This window comes from Camelus bactrianus, chromosome 8 (genome assembly GCF_048773025.1).
Source record: "Camelus bactrianus isolate YW-2024 breed Bactrian camel chromosome 8, ASM4877302v1, whole genome shotgun sequence".
NCBI classification, from domain to species: Eukaryota; Metazoa; Chordata; class Mammalia; order Artiodactyla; family Camelidae; genus Camelus; species Camelus bactrianus.
Genome location: NC_133546.1, coordinates 4694562 through 4716949, shown reverse-complemented (window position 1 = coordinate 4716949; position 22388 = coordinate 4694562). Strand labels below are relative to the sequence as shown.

At 35.7% G+C, this 22388-nt stretch overlaps 1 protein-coding gene across 7 annotated transcripts in view; it reads left to right on the top strand.

Annotated features, from left to right (window-relative positions):
• QKI (QKI, KH domain containing RNA binding) overlaps positions 1–22388 on the top strand; it is a 142756-nt gene that overhangs the window by 36301 nt on the left and 84067 nt on the right. For all 7 annotated transcript variants that reach the window (XR_012508511.1, XR_012508510.1, XR_012508509.1 and 4 more), the window contains exons 2-3: positions 1026–1168; positions 21979–22095. Coding sequence is in view for 4 of the 7 variants with exons in the window: in XM_074368035.1 (XP_074224136.1) it covers positions 1026–1168; positions 21979–22095 (260 nt within the window). In the remaining 3 variants the exon portion in view is untranslated. The remainder of the gene's footprint in view (positions 1–1025; positions 1169–21978; positions 22096–22388) is intronic.

The following is a 22388-nucleotide window of genomic DNA, read 5'->3' as shown; positions in this document are numbered from 1 at the left end:
AAGAATTAATTGATTTCTTTGTATATGACTTGATTCATTAAAATAGATTTCTCATGCTTTTTTTTAAGTAATATTTATGCCTTGAAACTGTCATAATAATTTTTTTAAAGTCATTGACTTTAGGTATTTCTGCTTTCTCCCTTGTATTTCATTGATTAACCCAGTTTAGTTTAATCTTCATACTATCTTTTCCTCAGAACTTCTGAATCACCACTGGCTTTGTGGTCAAATCCAAGGTACCTTCTCTTGCTCTTTACCTTACCATACTTCCATGGTATTTGACACTGTTGATCACCTTGTCCTTCAGTCTGTCATTTCTTAGCACTTTCTTGCCCCTCTTCCCTAGTTCTTCTGTCTACCTCCATTTCTTCTTGGTTTGGATCTTTTCCTCATTCCTTAAATACTGCTTTTTCTAGGGTTGATTCAGTTCTTTCTTCTCCCTATACCCTCTCTAAGACATCTCTTCTGTTCCTGCAGCTTTAATCAATACGTTTGTGTAACAGACTCAGACTTCTGAACTTAAAATCACTATGTATCTATTGGACATCTCTGTTGGGATATTCCAAAGATACCTAAAATATCTGAGGAAGTGGTCCAGTTAAGATCTTGTTCGGATAGGTTAGTTCTGAAGTATGAAGGAACCTTTGGTACTACTTTCATCTGATAGGCATTCTTATGGCTGTTACTTGCCTGAGACAGTCGTTTGGGATGACTGGCTTTGTTTAAGCATGGAGAAATTAGGTAAGATAACTGGTCTGTATCATAGGGACTAAGAGCTTGGGCTCTTAGTTTTAATAAAATATATTATTTGGTATAAATTTGATTTCTGGTAGAAGTTAATTAAGGCTATAGTTCTATTAAATGTAGTCTTAATTCGGAGAATGATAGAATAGGTCAACAGTTCTTTACTTCTTTGAGTTTTAACACTTTATCAATGAAACTCTCCCCTGCCCTCTTATTTTTTTTTTCCTGGACTAGAAAGAATATTTTTTGTCTAACACATTTAAAATTTTTACTTTTAACAGAAATTAGCAGAGTACGGAAAGACATGTACAATGACACATTAAATGGCAGTACAGAGAAAAGGAGTGCAGAATTGCCTGATGCTGTGGGACCTATTGTTCAGTTACAAGAGAAACTTTATGTGCCTGTAAAAGAATACCCAGATGTAAGTATATTTTGTTTATATTCTTTTTTTTTTTTTCCCTGCTTCACGTACTTGGGAGGAGATCTGTCTGGTGGTAAAATACTTAAGCATTATTAACTACTTTAAAAAATATTTTCATGAGGAGCTAGAGGTGTGAATAATTTAGCATGGATAATTTTTAAACTTTATTTTTAAATATGTTTTCATTTGAATGCTGCTTTGTCACTTTTGGAAATGCACATAGTAAAGACTTGATTTTACATTTCAAATTGAGGCAAGAATTATAGAAAGAGCTTTGTCTTTGACCCGACTGTGCAGAGAAGCCAGAGACCCCAGAGAAGCATTTGGTCCTTTAAGTAAAATGAGAAGTTAAACTGAAGACAGCTTAGCTTCCTTGCAGTGCTAACATTTTTATGATAATCACTGTTTGTAAATTTTTTTTTTTAATCTTAGCCCCTTGCTCAGCTGTTCTCTTTGAGCATTTTGTTGTGGATGGTTTCCTTGTACTATACGATAAATTTATAAATGGCTCCAAACGCTGCCTTTTGTCACAAAGCCCTATGTGATACGTTCTTTTCTATCTCTGACCTCATTAAATGATTATCCCTCTTTCTCAATGCACTGTAGTCACATTGGCCCCTAAGAATAAGTCAAGTCTATTCCCAGCCTAAAGATCTTTATGTTTCCTATACACTGATCTTAATTGGCTGGCTTCCTCTTGTCCTAAGATTCTAGCTTAACTGTCACTTTACAGAGGCCTTCTGACCATTTTATCTAAAAGCAGTCTGGGGGGAGAGTATAGCTCAGTGGTAGAGTGCATGCTTAGCATGCACAAGATCCTGGGTTCAATCCCCAGTACCTCCATTAAAAAATAAATAAATAAAAGCCTAATTAACCCACTCCCCCAAAAAACCCAAAAAGAATTTAAAAGCAATCTGGTTACTCATTATTTCACTTGTCTCTTTATTTCTCTGCAGTAGCACTTATCTGGTATTTTTCTTTTATTTGTTTGTTGTCTCCAGCAGAATATAAGATTCTTAAAACAAGAACCTGTTTTTATTATTACTGCTGTGTTCCCAGTGCACATAATATTGACACAGTAGGCATCCAGTACCTATAGACTATATAAAGGCAAATTGATGGCTTTTTGCTATGTTTCAGAGGACTTCTGAAAGCAAATACAAGAAGTTAGTATTGTAAAGTAAAAAATGTGATGTGTACTCTTAAGATTCATTGATTATATCGATGGTATCCTAGTCTGGAGATGGAAAATAGATGTCTTGAGTTAATGGGGAAAAATGTTGATATTTTATAAGATACATTTCTGATACAGTTTCTTTAAAAACTTAATACCTTTAATGTCTTTTTATAAATATTTTTGGCTGCAAATATATAAACAGTTTTGGATAATATAGGTAAAGAAATAGTTTGTTGGAAGATAATTGTATATAATCCAAAGGGTTAAAGGAATAGTTAGAGAATAAAACCTTATAAAAGAGAGGAACCACGCAAGACAGTTCTGGGAACCTCAGCCATAGTTTAGACCTTCTCTGTTGAGAGCCTTGCTTTTAACATAATTTGGCATCAGCACCTCTCTTCAAACCTCAGATTCTTAGGACAGAGAATGTGTTTTTGACCAATCTGCCATGACTAGGGACTGGGGTTAACTGACATAACCTAGATATGACCACCCTGCACCTACCCTGGGTATTAGATGATTCCAAGGATGGTGAATTGTGATCTGGACAGCTGTCCCAATTGGAGTCTACTACTGTTTGGTGATTCAGTATCTCCTAAACGACATCAGCCTTCTCATCTGCTTACTTAAACTCTAAAGGATAAGGATTCAGCAGTAGTCATTAACATAGGATACATAAGAGCATAAAACCTTGTTAGAGGATATAAGCTTGATCTGCCTGGTTCCCATTCTTTAAAAAAAAAAAAATCCTGTTCAGAGAGTGATATTATATTGCATTACTTAAAAGACATATGTCCCATACAGCCTTAGGTTAGAAGGGATGTGTTTTATAGTGTAGGTCCAGAGGGAAGAGCACCTATTTACTCTATTCCTGTTCTTCTACCAGTTGAGATTTATTGGTATGATCAACTGCTGTTACTGATGGATGTGTTTGGGTAGAACGTGTGATGTTGTCTAGATCAGTGGTTCTCAAAATGTGGTCCCAGGACTACGGTATTCACACCTCCTAGGCACTGGTAAATGTTCAAGCCCCATCTTAGACTAATTGAATCAGCAGCTCTAGGGAGTGAAGCCCAGCAGTCTGTCTTCCAAGCCCTACAGATGATAGTGGTGCGTGCTGAAGTTTGAGAAGTACTGCTCTCATTTGCTTACATCATCATCATAAGCCAGGCTAACAGGTGATCATATAGGGTCCTTTTGACAGGCGTTGTTCCAGGAGGCAGGTAGAGTGGTGAACTAAGCATCTCTGCTCTCGTGGAGCAGGCATTGCAGTAGCAGAGACAGACAATAAGCAAATTAATATTTTCTTAGGTTCAGTCAGTGTTACGGGAAAAAAAAGGGTGGTGAGCAGATAAGTAGTGGCTTGTGTTTATAGTCAAGGAGTCTCGTAAAATGAAGGGAATGCAGAGTCACGAATGGAGTGATGGGGAGGAAAACATGAATATCATCCGAGGGGAGAACGTTCCAGGCAGAGTGAGCAGCAGTCAATAACAGGCATGAGCATGCTTGGAAAGTGTGGTAAGATGTGAGGTTAAAAGGTTGGCAGAGGGGCCTGTAGGGGTGGGATTTTGTATACTGCTGAGTGAAATGGAAAGCCATCGGATTTTAAGAGATTCATTCTGGCTGCTGTGTGGAGAAAGGCTGTGGGTATTGGTGACAGCAGGGAGACCAGGAGGAACTTGAACAAGAGGACTTAGAAATGTTTGGATCCTGCAGAGATTGATAACTTAGTACCAATAGTATTTGCTGGTAGATTAGATAGTGGATGTGAAGGAAAATCAGGAATAACCCAAAGGTTTTGATCATTTGGAATAACCGAATCCCTGGTTCCTGAGCTGCAAAGTGGTGTTGAGTTTGAAGTCAGACATCCAGCTGTGGGCATGCAGATAGGTAGGTGGGTGTGTGAGTTGTGGATGACTCTTGGCACCCAAAAATGTTTATTTTATCAAAGCTTTTTAAATGAAAAATTTATAATTCATGGGAGAAAAGAAGTAGGTATAAAACCATTTTGGTCCTCCAGATCTTTTTTTGTTTGTTTTTCATTTTTTTGTTTTTGCAGGGAGTGGGTGGTAATTAGATTGATTTATTTATTTTTAGAGGAGGCACTGGGGATTGAGCCCAGGACCTTGTGCCTGCGAAGCATGTTCTCTCCCACTTGAGCTATACTCTCCCCGCTCAGATCACTTTTTTTTTTAAATATTCTTTAAATACCTTGATTTTAAATATCTGTTAAAAGAATTTGACAAAATTAGGATCTGCACATAGTTTTTCTTTGAGGTTATCAGTATGTACCACATGAATAGTAACTGTTTCGTAGTCTGTATTAGGAGCTATGTCTCACCTTTAAAAAATTGTATTAAACAAAACAAGGCAGTCTGTCAGATTTTGGCAGTATGGGAAAAGATTTTATTTCATAAATATGAATTAGATATTGGCCACAGTGAAACAAATATGCATTTTTCTTACTCTTGTCTTTGCTCACTTAATATGTCTTAGAGGTCCTTATATATATGTACGCTTCTCTCCCACCTCCCCCTTTTGTATGTAAGCTTGATTTTGTGAGCGAATTCATCCTGCTTGGCTCAGAAATGCTTTAATATTAAAACTTTAAAGGGTCAATGTAGCATAGTAGTCAAAAGTATGGACTCAGACCCCTGACTGGCTCTGCTGCTTGTATTATGACTTTGGGCAGATTACTTGTCATTCCTGGTCCTCAGTTTCCTCATCTCTGTAATGGAGGTAATCTCTTCTAGAGTTATGAGGGGTTATAAGTGAGTTGATAACATGTGAAGCACTTGGAAAATGCCATTGCACTGTGTAAGTGTTACCAGAATGTAGACCCCATGCGGGTGGGGATTTTGTCTGTTTCTGTATTCTCACCGCCTAAAATAGCGTCTGGTAGATGGGAAGTACACCAGAAATGTCTGCTGTGCATATCTGCATGAAAACCTCACTCTTTCAGTTATTGCTGAACTTCTAAAAATTTTTTTTTGTATTTTGAGTTTGCAAATAGCAACTTATTTATAAAAGTACGTGTTAATTTGGAGGTACTGTTTTGAACTTGGCTGTGTATGGCTCTGGGACTGACAGGAGAAGAGTCTTAGACTCAGTGGTGGTGAAGTGAGGCAGTGCTGTGTAGTGTCCTTCACAAGGGTTTTTAGTCAGTGGCTTAATGGTGTGAGAATAAGGTAATATGAGTAGCCTGTTGAAAATGTATTAAAAATTTTTACAAATTTATCTACTAATATTTATACTTATTAATAAAGCAGACTTATATTGCATCTCTGCTGTGTACCAAGCACATCCTGGAGGTGGGGATATTAATTCAGTAGAGAAAACTTTCTATGACATAGTTGAGGTAATAGTGGGTTTTGGAGCCAGATGGGCCTAGGTTTTGAATCCTGGCTTAACCCTCTTCCTGGCTGTATTTGTCAACAATTGCCACAACAGTGCTTCAGAATAAGCGGCCCTAAAACTCAGTGGCTTAAAATAACAAGCCTTGATGTCTGTACTCTCTGTTAGTCTGTATTGTATGTTGGCTGAGGTTCTGCTGATTGGGCTTAGCTGAGGTTGGTCTAGGCCGGCTGTGGGTGGGTTTAGATCTTTTTTATGTATATTCTTGCTGGGCTCAGCCCAAGGGGCAGCTACTTGGAGCATGCTCTTTTCCTGGCAGGTCACTGAAGGTGTCAACGCCAGGCCACACTGCTTAAACATGTGGAAGGCCTCTGCTCTTTTCCCATCCGCTGACACTCCGTTATCCCAGTGATCTGTCAACTGTGGACGATTTTGCCCCTCTGGGACATTTGGTAGTATCTGAAGATAATTTGAGTTGGCAAAACTTGGAGGAGATACTAGTGGTATCTAGTGGGTAGATGCCAAGGATGCTGCTCAGCATCCTGCAGTGCACAGGACAGTCCCCACGACAACGAGTTATCCTACCCCAGATATTAGTGGTGCTGAGGTTGATAAGCTGGATTATCGAGTCACTCCGTCCGCATGAGAAGGGGACTGAAATAAATATTAGCAAGAAATAATTGAGACTATCACATTGGGTTTGAGCACATGTTAACTTTGGAATCTGTTTCGTTGTCTATAAGGGTCATAAGGTCTACCTCAGAATTGTTTGGAGGAGTGAAGATAACAAGTATATGGTATCTGTATAGCACTCAGTATGGCTTTTATGATCATGAATAAGGAAAAAAATCTCTCTCCTTGAAGGAGCCCACAGTGTTGTATGAAAGCTAAAAAGATATTGTATTAAATCATTTAGGACTACTGAAGTTTATCAGACATTCATAAAATGACAGACATTAATGAAGATTAAAGTTATGCATAGGCCATCAAAAGGGTAATTTGGCCAGTTAAGTTGTTAAGGACTTGTTTGAATCCATGGAGACCTTATAAACAGTGTATGAATGGAGTTAACTCTGATTGATAATAAGTAAAAGATGCTATGTCTTAATGAGTTAGTAGTAATTCTATCATTAAATTTGCCTGGTTGTCATTTTTGAGTTGTAAGAAACTGTTTTATAGGATCTGCCAGAGTGGCAGGTAAGTTCTAAATATAGGCAAGGTCTAGCTGTTAGGGATGTTAGTCATCTGGTATATACATGAACAGATTAGATTGCTAAACTGGTTGCTTTGGACATGTTAGGATGAAATTGTAGTGAGACTTTTTCCAGAGATTTTACATGAAGATAACTTTGATTTTCTGATGTTTTTAAAATGGGTTTTAATTTTGAATGATCAGAGCCTTGAAAGGTGTGTCTTGGGTCTAGACTCTCATGATGACACATATGATCAGAGGGTTGTAAGATGGATAAATACCCTTTCAAATATTTTTTTTCCAGCTTGTAGGGTCCCAGTAGGATCCCATCCTGGCCACTGTAATTAATAATATAGATTTATAATGTTATTCACAGTACTGTCTATAGCTCATAATAATAATTTATGTTAATGGTGGAGCATGAGTATTTTTCCTGGGTGTGCAGATAAAATTTGGCTAATCATAACTTCTGAGTTAATATGGAGTTTTTTTGTGGTTTTCTGTTTCTCATGATTGTCATCTGCAAATTGACTGTTTAGCTGGCATTTGTTTTGGAGTAGTTACAAGCAGAGAAAAGGGATAGATCAGTGCAGTCAGTTATCCTTACTTAGTCTTTTTACGTTTGTCTATTGTGGCTTTCTTACTGTGTTGAAGGACTTAAGAGTCTTGATATAAACTACTTTCATCTTTGTTCTCCTGAGAAACAAGTGGACTTTAAGTCAAAATTTAATGATCTACAAAATCTCTTTTTTCGATACTTAGATTAAGCCTTGATTTTTGTCAGGACATGATCTTAAAAATGAGTGAAAGTATTTTAGAAGATCTGTACCTCTCTCTTCTTTAATAGTTTATACAGGAAACTGTTAGAGATAGATTGTTGATTGGGAGATGGTTAGATACGTATTTTTATTGAGTGCAGTTGCAAAGTGTTTCAGATTATGTAGTAACATTTTGGAGTTTTTAATTTAGCAGCACAGTTTGATAATATAGAGCATGTCCCTAAATTTCAGGTAGAGAAACTATTATTGTTGACTTAGAACTTTAAACAGATCAACATAATGAAAGTCAGTTTCATGACTTTTGGTTTTGAAGTTTCCTTTTTATTTCACTCTGCAAGGGTATATTGAGGGCCTGCTGTGTACCAAATATTTAATAGGTTCTTTATGGTTCTGAGATACATTAAATTTCTTAGGATGTTAATAGAAATTATTCCAAAAAGGATTTCAGGACAGTCTGAAAACAATAAATTTTGTTCAGCTCAGGTTTTTTAAGAGTTTAACAATTTTTAAAAATAAGCCTTCTCACAGTCTTTAAATATGAATGCTTTCTTTTGTAAGTAATACATTTTGATATTAAAAAGGATTAGTGTTCAGAAGAATAAATTAAAAGATGGAATTTTAGGGAAGAAGTATTGCTCGTGAGTGAATGTTTTCCAGTCTCAGTTGAGATAGAAAGCTTTGTCTGTGATTGACCTTGTCCAAAAAGAGTTTGTTAGGATCTACTCTGTTAAAATTATTAGTACAGAGGACTTGTAGAGTCAATTAGAAACCTGACCACAGATATCTAACCTCCATATCTCTTAAAGATTCTCACTGAAATAACCAAAGGAGTATAATACAAAAGTTGGAGAGAAACCTGCTTCTCAGTGCTGTTGGATATTTCTGTTAAATACTAAAGGAAAGCTCAAGGTGCTGATCTACTTTTGACCCATCTTGAGAGAGCAGTGTCTCCTGGAAGTGAGTGAAGTGGTCAGTAGCAGAATCTTCTAATCCTAACCCTCTTCCCTCCAAAATTGGCAATGAAATGGGATGGTTGAAGGTTATACCACTTGAGCTCGACTACCCATTTTTGTGCCTGCTTATTGTAGGTAACCTAAATTTATGCCTTCTTTTGGTTAGAATTTGAGAAGAAAACTACTGTAGTTTTTTATGGAACCTGCTTTAACTGTACCTTGGTGACACTGAAAGAGAACTTTTCAGTAACTAGCCTTAGAATTAAATTTAATTATTTCACTGGAAAAGCAGTTATTATATGACTTAATAAACCCACCCCTTTAGAACAAAATAGTTCAGAAATAAATTAGGGGACTTAACTGAAATGTAGTTTTGGCTGCAGTAGGAAACTGCTTTGCCTAAGTTCAAAAACATCATCAGTAAGTAGCCTGCCTAGCATGGTCTTGGCCATCTCCGTGTTTCATATTGATGTGATCATTTTTCTTTATTCTTGGTAAGGAATTGATTGAGCTTCAAAAAATGTATCTATGTTGTGTTTGGGGTTGTAGAAAACGGATTACTTTCTTTCCTTTTTAAATGTAAGTTTGTATAAAAGCAGTATAAATTTGCAATCTTAAGCACAGATTAAAACAAAAGAAAACCCCACAGTTTGAAAAGTGATTAGAAACATGAAGGCTAAAGAGGAGATCTGAGTATAAACCAGTAAAATTTTGGTGGTGTTCTTTCAATCCAGAAATACTGTGTGTGTCCAGTGCCAGGCACCTGGCAGAGAAATATGAAAAGACATAATCCTGCACTCATGGCTGCTGCTACAGCCAGGCTCCAGCTCCGCAGGAGTGCCTGAACACAGGGAATGGCAGTGACTGAAGACAAGGAGAGAGATTAAATAATGAAAATCTTAAGATTTCTTAGTCTGTTACATGTGGAGGCTAATATTGTTGAGGAACCAAGAGTAAGAGATGATAAATGCATATATATTAACAGAATATAATAATTAAAAGACACTGTAAACTGAGTTATTCTTAACAATGTAACATTGAACCAGGGTGGTGTAAAAAATGGTTATTGTAAGTCAAATGTAACTAAAGTTCTTGCCAAAAAGAGCAGGTCTCTTTAAGAGAGCTGAATCAACATTTTGGAAACAGTGTATGAGGCTGATGATATTTATGCAGTAAAACATAAGAAATCAATTTCAAAGAGCCTTAGACTGTACCTCATAATCTCTGGTCAGAACTACTACATACATACTTGTGTCATCTCCTGGGCTCATCTTCAGGGTCTGCAGTAACACTTGGAAGCTCAATCTTAATGCAAATAATCACTCTCTCTCTTTTTTGAAGTTATACATATTTGTTATTAAATTATGTGGATGAATTAATGATCACATAAAGGTTTTCATTCATATAAGATTCAATTAAAGTGAAAAGGATGTGTATGTTGATTGTTAAAGCAGTGATCTCAACCAGTAAAAGATGAAAATATTGAAAAGGCCACGTGTGGTTATGTAAAGTCATTTGATAATGATGTGTTTTGTGATGTGGGTGGAAAAGAAATTATAAGAACACAGTTGGACTCATTCTGAAAGTAAACTTGAATCTGAGGAGAGTTTTTATAAACTTTGTACTAAACATTCTGAATGATTAATAAGAATGAGAAAACTAAACATGAGTAGCTGGTATGATGAGGGTATATATTTGGAATCTTTAGAAGAGAGGTGTTATATTATACTGATTAAGTGTCCAAACTCTATATTCAATCTAGGTGTTCTACGATTTGTACTATTTTTGTAACCTCTCATCTATGAAATGTGGATGATAATAGTAACCACCTTTCTAGTGTTGTTCAGAAGATTAAGTGACTTAATGCATGTAAAGTGCCAAACAGAGAAATTAGCTTACACTGGAACGCTCATAATAAGACGTGCTCAGCACCTAAAGGTTGAATAACAGAGTCCTGGCACCCGTGGTAGATACTTCCATGTTGAGGTGGGAAGTGGGAGTAATAGTTGTTTCTGTGACATCACTGACTGTGCCGTTTGGAGTTTATCTTGGGATCAGTCAGTCAGGCTTCCCATTTCAGAAGCTTCTGAAAGTATGAGTTCCTGTGCTGTATATAACTTACTTAGTGATTGTATTTTTTATTGTGAGAGTGAAAAATCACTGAAAATGAACATCACTGGTTTTTTTGAACCCTTTTAATTGTGTTATCCAGCAGTCTGAATAGATGTTAATTTCTTCTGTGTGTGCTGTATGTTGTGTGAGGCACTGTGGACTAAAACAAACAAAAAACAGGTGCTGGTTTCTGACTTCAAGGAATGCCCTTCAAAAGACATGCATATCTTTGCTTAGTGTGATATATGGGCTGTAGGAGGTGGGTGCACAGTGTTCCGAGCTCCTCACTTTGGAGGAGAAAACAGCTGGCACTAGGAGTGGAAGAACACAGAAGGAAAATGACAGAAGGAGCACTTGAGCTCAGGATTAGGAGGATTTGACATGTTGTTTGGTGGGAAGGAAGGAGAAAGAAAGGTGTTACATGGAACAAAAATTAAAAACACCTGCTGTTTTTAGAGAACAGTGAACATGTGTCTGAACAGAAGGATAATAGCAAAAATAAAGGTTTGAAAAGTAGCTAGGGGTCTTTTAGAGGGCCTTGTGTATAAGAGTTAGGACCTTAGACTGTCAAAATACATTGTCATCTATTTGTGTCATAAAACCCTTGTTGGCTTTCATTGCCCTCATATTTTTATTTTAATTGGTTAAATAATTTTTTGTTTTTGTAAATACTTGTTATTTATTTTCTAGAAGGATAGCCATCTTATTCACCTGAGTTTGTTTTGAATGGTTTTAGCCTCTTTCCCAATTGTATGTATACTTAAGGGATGAAGATTTGACGTAATTTAGGATATCCAAGTTCATGCTATAGATTTCATGCTTTGGTTATTATTAGTTACCGTTTTCCACTTGTAACATCTGTTGGTGTAAATGCTTCTTCTTAAAAAGCCATGTGCCACCAACAGAAGATGTGTATGAAGGCCTAATATATGAAAGATTTTGCAAAATGGTTTCTGTAGTAATTATTATGTAGCAGAAGACATATTTGACTACTTATCTAGAATTAATATGAAGATAGAGAAGGGATAAGACACTTGTCTCCCCTCAAAGTAGAAGACATTTTGATATATTCATTCTGATTGTTGTTGTTATTTTTTAAACAGAATAATTCCACTGATTTTCGCTGAACTCTTGTATCCCTGGCCAAACTGGTTTTAGCTGATTAATGAGTATAGTTCTGACATGAATATTGGTATTTTCATTTACATTAATGAGTAGGTGAAAATGAAAATCACAAAGACATGTTGAAACTTCATTTGTTTATAAATGACAAACTCACCCCGTTTTTGAATTTGATAATGATTTTGAATACTGGAAGAACATTGTGCTATTCATAATGAATGATTTAAGACACAGCAAACCTTTAAACTTAATCTGCATTGTTAACACTTTCTCCTTCACTGTCATAAGTCTAGAGTTAATCAGTAAAACAATAAGATCAAAGAAAAGATTCAGGTGTTTTTATTTAAAAACAGCTGTATTGCTAAGTAGTCATGACTGCTCTCATCTTACACAGTTGTATATGATAGGCTTACTAGTGTTGCCTACACTAGAGGTGGTCCATTTTTTGTCATCTGCTAAGTGGAAGACTTTCAAATCAATAAATGTACATTTGTGTGTATGGGTTTCTTACCTACTAAGTTGCTTATGTGATTATGCTGTAAGTTTTGTAAGATACCTAACTAAAATCACCTTGGAAATCCTAGACACAATATTTAAAAACAGATATCAACTTATTGGGCAAAGCAGTCCAAAGAAATGCATCTTCTTTTAAAAATTGTTTTTCTAAGATTTTAAGCAGAAATTAGTCTTTAACACATACTAGAAGTGTTTTACTGAAATGCTTTTGGAAATCCATTTTTTGTTTTGTTTTTCAATAGTGTGCCACAGAAGGTTTTTTAGCTTTAATTGTAGATTTTTTAAAATGTTAATGGAAAGATTTGCTATAATACTTTATATTTTGTCATTGGGAGAAATCTATCTTTTCTATTTAAAATTAAGTGAGCAGCAACAAATAGCATTAGACATGATTGTTGTTAACCTCTTCTTTAGAAATTAACATGCCACTTGGCAGAAATATAATTGGCAAGCCATATAGAAGGTCTGTACTTAAACAGTAGGGTTAATGAATTTTTTTTTTTCTTTTTTCTTTCTTTTGGCCTTTAAAGTTGCAGTTAGCTCAGGCTGTTTGAAATGATTTTCTTTGAATGTATTGTGACATTGTTTTAATTGAATGAAGCTGCAGAACTAGCATGATAAATCAACACAGAATGAATTTTAATGCAAGGCAAATGATATTAACTTGGAAATTGGTTGCAGTAGACAAAGCAGCTGCTATGATTAATTTTTTTTCATTCTCTACATACACCATTTTGAGAAGGATGACCTTGACAGTTTGAATTGTATTAGAATCCCAGTGGTATGCCCTTTAACACACTTGAGCTGGTTTTTGTTGGTTCTGGAGCAGTGGAGATTGGTTTATTTTTAAGATGGGAAAATTTTGTTACGGATTTAATATGTTAGTTTTGACTGATTTTAAAACATTTTTTAGTTAGTAAATAATAATTGTGAGGATTACTTAGCTGTGGTAAAAGTCTTTCTGTGTAATCTTAATGTCATAGTTCTAGCACAAGAGATTCAATATGTGAAAAGAATAGGATGTGCCACAGAGGGTCTTCTAAGTGTGTGTCGTAAAATGGAGTCCAACCAGTTTGACAGAGCACACAAATAAAGAAAACAGTTACCTGTTAGTTACCTGAAGTGCTAAAGTACTTCTATTCATAATGCATTTTGCCAGACATCCTTTGCCATGTTTGAGATATATAATGTATATCCACTATGCGAGTTACTTTAGAAAGAGATCTGTGTAGAGTACAACTATTATTAGGAAGAGTAGGCAGGGTTACTTACTTCAAGAAACAGTTCAGTTAGCAAGTAGAGTGAAGGCATTTTCATATACTTCTTGAGAGCAAGAATTTCTCCTTTTCCTCTTCCCCTTTATCTTTTTTTTTTTAATCCCTAGCATCTATCTCACTCATTACTGCATAGCAAATCTTAAATAAATGTTTTGTTAAAAACATGAAAATGAAAGGTTGTTTTCTATTCTACTGAAAAATACTCTAACTGAACAAATGGAGTTAGGGATGGGATGTGGCTATTCTTTCTCTGTTTGGATTGTTTGAGGAGAGGAGAGGAGAGGAGAGGAGAGGAGAGGGAGTGAAGTTTTATAGAATCTGTGACTTTATATACATGAAGGTAGAGTTAGCAAGTTGCAGAAAAGTAGGAAGAGCTTGCTCTAAATGAACATAGAGCCAAGCCTGTTAATAAATTTTCTGTGATCTTTTTCCTCTTTCGCAAACCCTCATTTTTTTATGGTAGTATATTTTTTACCCTGAAGTTACTATATTGCCTAAAGTGATACCAATTCTAGATCTATTTAGATTAAAAGGCAACTTCTTAAAAATGTCCTGGATTTCTCTGTTAAGAACTAAGGGTAATTCAGACCAGCTGAGCAATTCTAGTAAAAGAGGGTGCAATAGGAAAAAAACATCTGCTTGAAAGCATCAGAGACCCAGTAAGATTGTGAAGAATTGCTAGTTCAGGATCCTTGGGAGGACAGAGAATCAAGGTTGTAAGCCTGGCTTGGGGGATACTCCTTTTCTCTAGTCTGTTTGCTGAATCTGGAGAGGACAGCTGAGAGGCTGAACTCTGAGGGACTTGGGTTGGAATCTATAACGTATCTCTCTGAACTCCTCCCCATCCCCAGTCTTTGCTTTGGGTAGGGATCTGATGGGTGTCGTTCTAGGGGAAAGAGTGAATCCTTATTTCCAAGGCCCGCGCATACACTGCATGATGCTGATTAAAAGTACCTCAACCTCAGTAAGTAAAATTGTATTGAGATGATCTTTGGTTGCTAGTAGCAATAGGTACCTGGCCGAAGCTAACATACATTCTCTCTGGGGGAAGGTAACATCATCTTAGGCCTTGTATTTCTGTAAGCTATTTAGTAAGTACATTGTCTGGCACATACTAGAAAATAAACACACAGTAAGGTAAGATGACATTAACAAAAGTCTGAAGAAACAACAAGACAAAAGAAACAAATCCACAGAAACTTTAGATATTGGAATTATTAGACCCAGACTTTATAAAAGTTATGCTTACTATCTGTAAGAAGACTAAAGATAAGTTGGGGAAACATGGCAGAGAAATGGGAACTGTAAAAGACAAATCAGACTGAAAAATTCCTTAGCTGAAATTAATAGGTTTACTGAAGATTAAAAGCTTTTGAAGAAAGAATTAGTGAACTGTAAGTTGGCTCAGAAGAAAATACTCAGCTTGGAGAGGCAGAGGGGTAGAAAAACTAGGAGGGAGTGTGAAAAATGAAAGGAATTCAGTGAGAAAGTCCAATATATGTTGTTGGAATATTAGGAAAAGAGGGAGATAGAATGGATCAGAGGCAGCATATGAGAGGAGCATGGTTGAGAACTCTCAAACCAAAGAAATAAAGTCACAGATTTATGAAACTCTGAACCGCAAAATGAAAACCATAGTTAGGTTATGTTATAGTAAAACTAGTGAAAACTCATATTGAGTAGGAAATCTTAAAAGTAGCAAGAAGAGTGGAAAGATTACTTTTAAAGGAGCAACAGTAAGTCTCGGCTCGTTTCTCGGAAGTAGCAGAGGAAATCAGAAGACAGGGTAAAGAAACTTTCAGGGTGCTAAAAGAAAATAACTGCCAAGCTAGAGTTCCATGGCCATCAAGAAGAACACGTTTTCAGGTAAGAAAAAACTGAGAGACTTCATCACCAGAAGACTTTCACTGAAGAAAATATAATGAGTGTTTTCCAGGCAGAAGAAAAATGACCCTAGTTGGAAAGTTGAAGATACAGAAAGGAATAAAGAGCAATGAAAATGGGAAATGCATGGGTAAACGTGAATGCACATTACCTGTATAGAGTCATAATGTCCTGTTGAGTTAAAAATATAAATAAAATTTGAGAACAACTAGTACTATGTGAACTGGATTGGGCTACATGATGTTAAATAGTCTGGGGTCCTTGCATTGTATGGGAAGGAGGTAAAAATACGCATTAACATTAGTGTTTGATAATTCAGTGATGCATGTCTAGGGTAAACAAACATGTAACTTTCAAGCTAATAGAAAGGAAAAATGAAATGAGAAAACACGCTCATTTGTATCTGTGTACACCCCACCACTCCCCAGGAAAGGAGGCATGGAAGAAAATAAACAAACATAAAAGAGGTAAGGCCATGTAGAAAGGCCTTCTTAGTAGGAAGGTGCATACAGACCATATAGTGTAAATGGGCTAAGTGTTCCAGTTAAAATTAAAAGATTACAAGATTGGATAAAGAAACAAAACTCATATGGATGCTGTTTAATGGAGTCCCATTTAAAATATAAGGATAACAAAGGGTTGAAAGTAATAGGATTGAGAAAGATTTACCATGAAATACCAAACGTCAAAAAATTTTTATCTCTGTATTAATGTCTGGGCTTAATGGCAAAAGGTATTACTAGAGATAAAGAGGGCCACTTCCTAATGACGGAAGGATATAATTTTGTATACACCAAATAACACAGCCTCTAAACACGTAAAGCAAAAATAGAATGAACAGTAGAAACAGACAAAAGTTAATCACAGAGGAATTTGCCTACTTTTTGAGCACCCATGGAATATTTAGAAAAATTGACCATACTGCCATGCTTAAAAGCAAGTCTGAACAAATATTACAGGATTGATTTTATACATAGTATGTGTTTTTTGATCACAATGTAGGAGGCTAGAAATCAGTAACAAAGATACTTAGGAAATTCTCATGTTTGAGAAGAATTATTTAAATATTCAATAACGATGAAATTATTTCACCTGAATGATAGTGGAAATACTGCATGTCAGAACTTTGGGATACAGCTAAAGCCAGCTTAGAGGAATACTTTGCTTCAAAAGTACATATATTAGAAATGAAGGAATGGTGCAGTAAGCTAAGCATCCATTTTACAATGTTGGAAAAAGTACAGCAGAGTAAAACTAAAAGAAATAGAAGGAAGAACATAATAAAGGTAAGAGTAGAAATTAATTAAAGACAAAAAATACACAAAATGAAGATGGTAAGATGGTTAGTGCATAGAATGGCTATTGCTGCATTATAATGAGCTACCCCAGAAACTTACATTAAAACAACCACCATCTGTTTTGCTCCTGTTTCTGTTCAGCAAAGCATTTCTTGTGATCTGCATCTGCAGTCTGGTGTGGGTTAGTCCAGCATTCCTGTTTTTACGCGTTGTCTAGCTGCGGACTGGGGGAGACACTGAGGATGACTAGGTAGCTTGTTTTTCATTCTCTAGTTGGTTAGTCTGAGATTGTTTACATGGGAATAATAGGATTCTAAGAGAGTAAATGCACGTAAGACTGAGACTTAGGTTTTTAACACACAGCACTCTTTCCACTACATTGTGCTGGAAAGCCAGTTACAGTACTAGTGCAGACTCAAGAGGTAAGGGGAGCAGCAGATAGACACTGCAAATGGCATAGATTACCTTTAGGGGTGAGTGGATAATTGTGGCCATTTTTGGAATCAGTCAATGCTAGTGAACAAAAGCAAAAGTAAATTCTTTCAAAAGACTGGAAGAATGATTAAGAAAAAGGAAGACACAGGTAACCAAACAGGAATGAAAGAGGGAACATGTTACAGATCCTGTAGCTATTAAAAGGAAAATTAGAGAAAAACCTTAAGCTAGCAAGTTTGAAAATTTAAACAATGTGGATTTATTTCTAGATGATAAGTTACCAAAATTAACATATGAAGGAATAGAAAAATCTAAATTAAATAACAGAATTCCTTAATTGAAAACCTTGCACAGAGAAGAAAACTCTAGGCCCAGGTGGCTTCACCACTCATTTCTATTCAGTATTTAAGGGAGAAGTAACACAAGTCAGCTTCTACAAGTCAGTCCAAAGAACAGAAAACGGGGGAAATGCATCCTAACACATTTTGAGGCCAGAATAACCTTGATGTGAAAACCCGAGAAGCATTTTACGAAAAAGGAAAATTTCAAGCCAGTTCCATTTGTGAATGTAAATTTTCTTAAAAAGTCATCACCAAAATGCTAGCAAACTGAACCTAACAATTTATAACAAAGGATAATACATCATGATCATTTTTACTGTAGAAATGTAAGGTTAGTGTAACATTTGATAATTTCGTGTAATCCACTGCATTAACAGAATAAAGTAGAAATATGGTTTTCTCAATAGATAGTGAAGAAATATGATACATTTAAACATCCACTCATGACTTTAACCAACAACAACAAACTCTTAGCAAGCTAGGAAATAGAAGGACTTTTCTTAATCTGGTAAAATATATCTATGCAAAGTCTACAGATTACTTTCAACTTTGTAGTGAACTGTTGAAAGCTTTATTCTTGGAATCTGAAACAAGCCAAGAATGATACACTTTTGTTTTACTTTGAACTAAAGATGTGCTGGCCAGTGCAGAAAGGATGGCAAGAAAAATAAATTTAAAAGTGTGATGGACGGTGATAAATTTTTTCCTTTCCATTATTTGCAAGTGATATTGTTTACCTAAAGAATCCAAAAGAACCTACAGAAAAGTTACGGGTATTAATAATGAAACTGGGGTTCTGGGTACAAAGTAGGATATTGAAAAAATCAATTATTCATTCTTATATAAACAGCAGAAATGAAGAAAAATACGGTATACACTAGCAAAAATAACCCCAAATGCCTGGGATTAAACCTAACAAAAAAAATGAGTGAAGGCACAGTAAAAAAAAAAAAAAAAAAAAAAAAAAAGCTTTGTATTCTTGAGAGATAATGAAAGAATACCTAACCAAGTGAGGAAATTATATACCATGTTCATGATGCTAAAGATTCTGTTGTAATATTCCAATAAAATTATTGCTAGTATAATTTTAGAAATTGACCAACTTTTTCTAAAATCTGTATGGAAACACAAAGGCTGAGACACTCTTAAAGAAGCAAGGTGAAATAACATGCTATACTGCATATTAAGGTTTTAAAGAATAAAGTTTCAATAAATAATAAATTGTGCTATTTAAAGCAAGGATAAACAAATAGATTAATAAAATAAAGAGCCCAGAAATAGACCCAAGTATTTATAGATGTTGTTTATGACGCGACGGCACTGTAAAGCAGTTGGAAAAGGGTAGTCTCTTGAGTAAAGATGCACGAGGACAGTTGGGTATACATGTGGGAGAGGAAAGGTTATTTCCTCATCACAGACATCATTTCCTGGTACACTGTAGATATAAATGTGACAGTCATAACAGTAAAGTTTCTAGAATTTAATACAGAAGGATATCTTGATGACCTTGGCATGGTTGAAAGACTTCTTTTAAATGGGACACAGAAACTAACTGGGAAGAGAAGACTGATAGCTTGAGCTGCATTAAGAATAAATGTAACTGAATTCAATTCAGTCTGATTAACTTTAGTCATCATACAACACCATTCAGGAGAGAAATGGCAAGCCAAACCACAGGATGGGAAAAGATATTTGCTACACCTGTAACCACAAATCTAAACAACACAGTAGAAAAATAGCCTGGAAACTTCAAATGTGCTTCAAAAAGAGTATTCCTGAAAGACCAAAAACGTGAAAAACATGATCAACTTTATTAGTAATCGGGAGAATGCTACTTCAGACATTTAGCAAAGACACTAGCATGGCTGATGAAATAACACTGGCAATAAGAAATGTCGGAGAAGAATATCAAAACAAATTCTTACTCTTGTCTTTTGGGAATCTAAATGTGTACAATCGTTTTAGAAAATGGTTTATTTAGCACTGTCTCCTGAAAGAGTTTTTTGAGGGGTATTATCCCCTTTCCCAGCAGTTTCTCCCCTAAAGGAACAGGCCCTTGTCTTTACTTTGTATGCTCTTTCGTGTTAGAGCCTTCCTCAGACCTTTGGTGAACCTTCATTGTCTACACACACTTAAGTTTGAAGCACTGAAAATTTGAAATAGAAACTTGTGTTCATGAACCGGGCTTGCTCACTGCAAGCTTCAGTTTGAATTGATCACCTGAAGTAAAGCGTCAGTCAGAGCCGAATGCCAAAACATGGAAGTCTTTCCTTCTGGGGCACTTCAGTTTTTCTAGAGAGGAAAACTCAAGCCTGTTACCTGCAAGTTAGATACCTGGCTATTGGTTTTCTGTGGACAGGGATGGATCATTTGTTCTGTGTATCATTTTCATCTTTTCTTTCCGGTTTTCTGCAGAACTCAGTGTCTGAATGTCAGATCTTTCTGGAGTTCTGTTAAGTAAATCCATGATTTGATTATATCCTCTTCTGTGGATACTCTAAGCTGAACTGTTGATTGAGGGCCGGAGGTTTCTTAAAATGAATTTGTGTCCACTGTGTGCCAGACTTCATATTGGTACCTTTTGTGTATATTGTGCTGTACACACATGCAGTCCTCACGACAGCAATACCAAATGTTATCATTATGTCTATTACATAATTGAGGCATGTTTTATATGAATTTCAAACTCCTAGTTATTATTTAGTGTTGGAACTTGGATACCAGTTCAGATCTATGTGCTTTCAGAGCTTGAACACTTAACCAGAGTACTTGAGTGTGTTTAGACTGCAGATACTGAAAGGGGGTCCTAGGTTGGAAGCAAGTGTAGTGTTAACGTAGATGACTGCAGGGGTTTAGGTAAAGAGGGCAGACGAAGTACTGTGTGCCAAGGAACTAAGCAAGGAGAAAGGGTTTTACTTAAATATAAAGAGATGCTTCAGGCAAATTTTAAAATTTGTAATCTTATAGAACTAGATCAAGGATCTAATAAGTCTGTGAGTCTCAACTTAAGATGGAAAAAGTTATCTCGTCTCCTGAGGGAAAAGGGCTTTCTCCCATCTTTACTCATGTATTACTCATCTTTCATTTGAGAATCACTTTTGTGAGATGGGGCAGTGCTGGGGAGCAGCTTAGGCAAAGTAAGAAGCCATTGGAGTATAGAAGATTGGAGAAGTGCCCTGGCTTCTCAAGTCCCGGCAGCTGTCAGTTCTAGCATATTAGTATCATGTCACGATACACTAACAGTAGGATCAAAGGCAAGAAAAATGTGGGAAGCATAGGAATCAGTAATGTATTTGATTGAATAAATAAATTAAAACCACCTATGGGTTTTTGGGAACCAATGGTAAACACTCGTTTTTTTTTTGTCTTCTCTGCAGATGATGTGAATGAGGAAAATTTACTTTTCAATATTCAAAGTAATCTTTTCTTCCCATTGGCCTAAAAAAAAATGTCTATGTATGAATACTAGACATTAATGGTGAGGGATGATAAGTCTTTACTTATATAATTGTTTTTATCACTGTCCTATTCATGAAGAGATGTAAGGTTCCTTGCAAAAACAGTAATATAAGCTAAGGGTAGAAATGGAAAATAGAAAGGAAGATAAGGATGCAGATATAAAATTGTGCAAGGAGTGTGATGAAAAAATGTGTACTCCCAAGACAGATATTTAGTATAGGGCGGAATCCAAACTTGGCTATCAGTGTTCTCTGAACGGTTGCTTTGGAGAAAGTATAACTTAGATGAATAAGATAGCAGTTTGGAGGGTATAGTTTATTGGTAAAGTGCGTGGTTACCATGCATGAGGTCCTGGGTTCGATCCCCAGTACGATAAGTAAGTAAATAAATAAATGTAATTCCCTCCCCCGACCAAAAAAATAAAAAGAAAAAAGAAAAAGTAGTATTTAAAAAAAGTAATCGTTAAAAAAATTGGACTTTTCCACCAAGGATTTTCATATAAAAGGCAGTCAATATTTAACATAATAAACAGTTCCCTGAACACTGTCATAAAAATTTTTGAAGAAGGGATTTGCTTTTTTTGGGCGACACCTAAGATTTTGTCAAATTGTTTAATATACTCTGGTTTAGATTACATATTGATGGTCAGTTTAGCATAGTACCTGTTTTAGGTAGATACTGTCGTTCCCAGTCCATAATTTGTATTAATACATACAAAAATTTCCAGGTAAACCATAAGCTATTGTAATTACCCCCTTCAAACTTGACAAGAAATTCATAAGGACTCTAAGATTTTATTTGACATTAGTATTTTAACAAATCTAGAGAAAGGAAATATATACTTTAAAATAAGTTTAAGAGTCACAAATTCAAGCAGGTGAATAATGTATGGTGTATTTTTTTTCCTCCAGTTTAATTTTGTTGGGAGAATCCTTGGACCTAGAGGACTTACTGCTAAACAGCTTGAAGCAGAAACAGGATGTAAAATAATGGTCCGAGGCAAAGGCTCAATGAGGGATAAAAAGAAGGTAAGTTCTTGAAAATGGGGCAAGTCTTTATGTGAGTAATTTACTTATACTTTTGAATTTTAATAACAAAATATCTAGATTCTGAAGCACTGCCCATTATTTCATGTCAGAAACTTTGAACTTTTGAAAGATACTGCCACAATTTTTCTCTTGTTTATCATTATTTTTCATTTAGCCAACTAAAGTATCACTCAGTCCATCATGTTAACTTACTTTGGTATTCATACTTGAGAAGCAGCCAGTTTGGAAATTAGTCATGCTATAATGTTGTATATATAACAACACGTAACTAG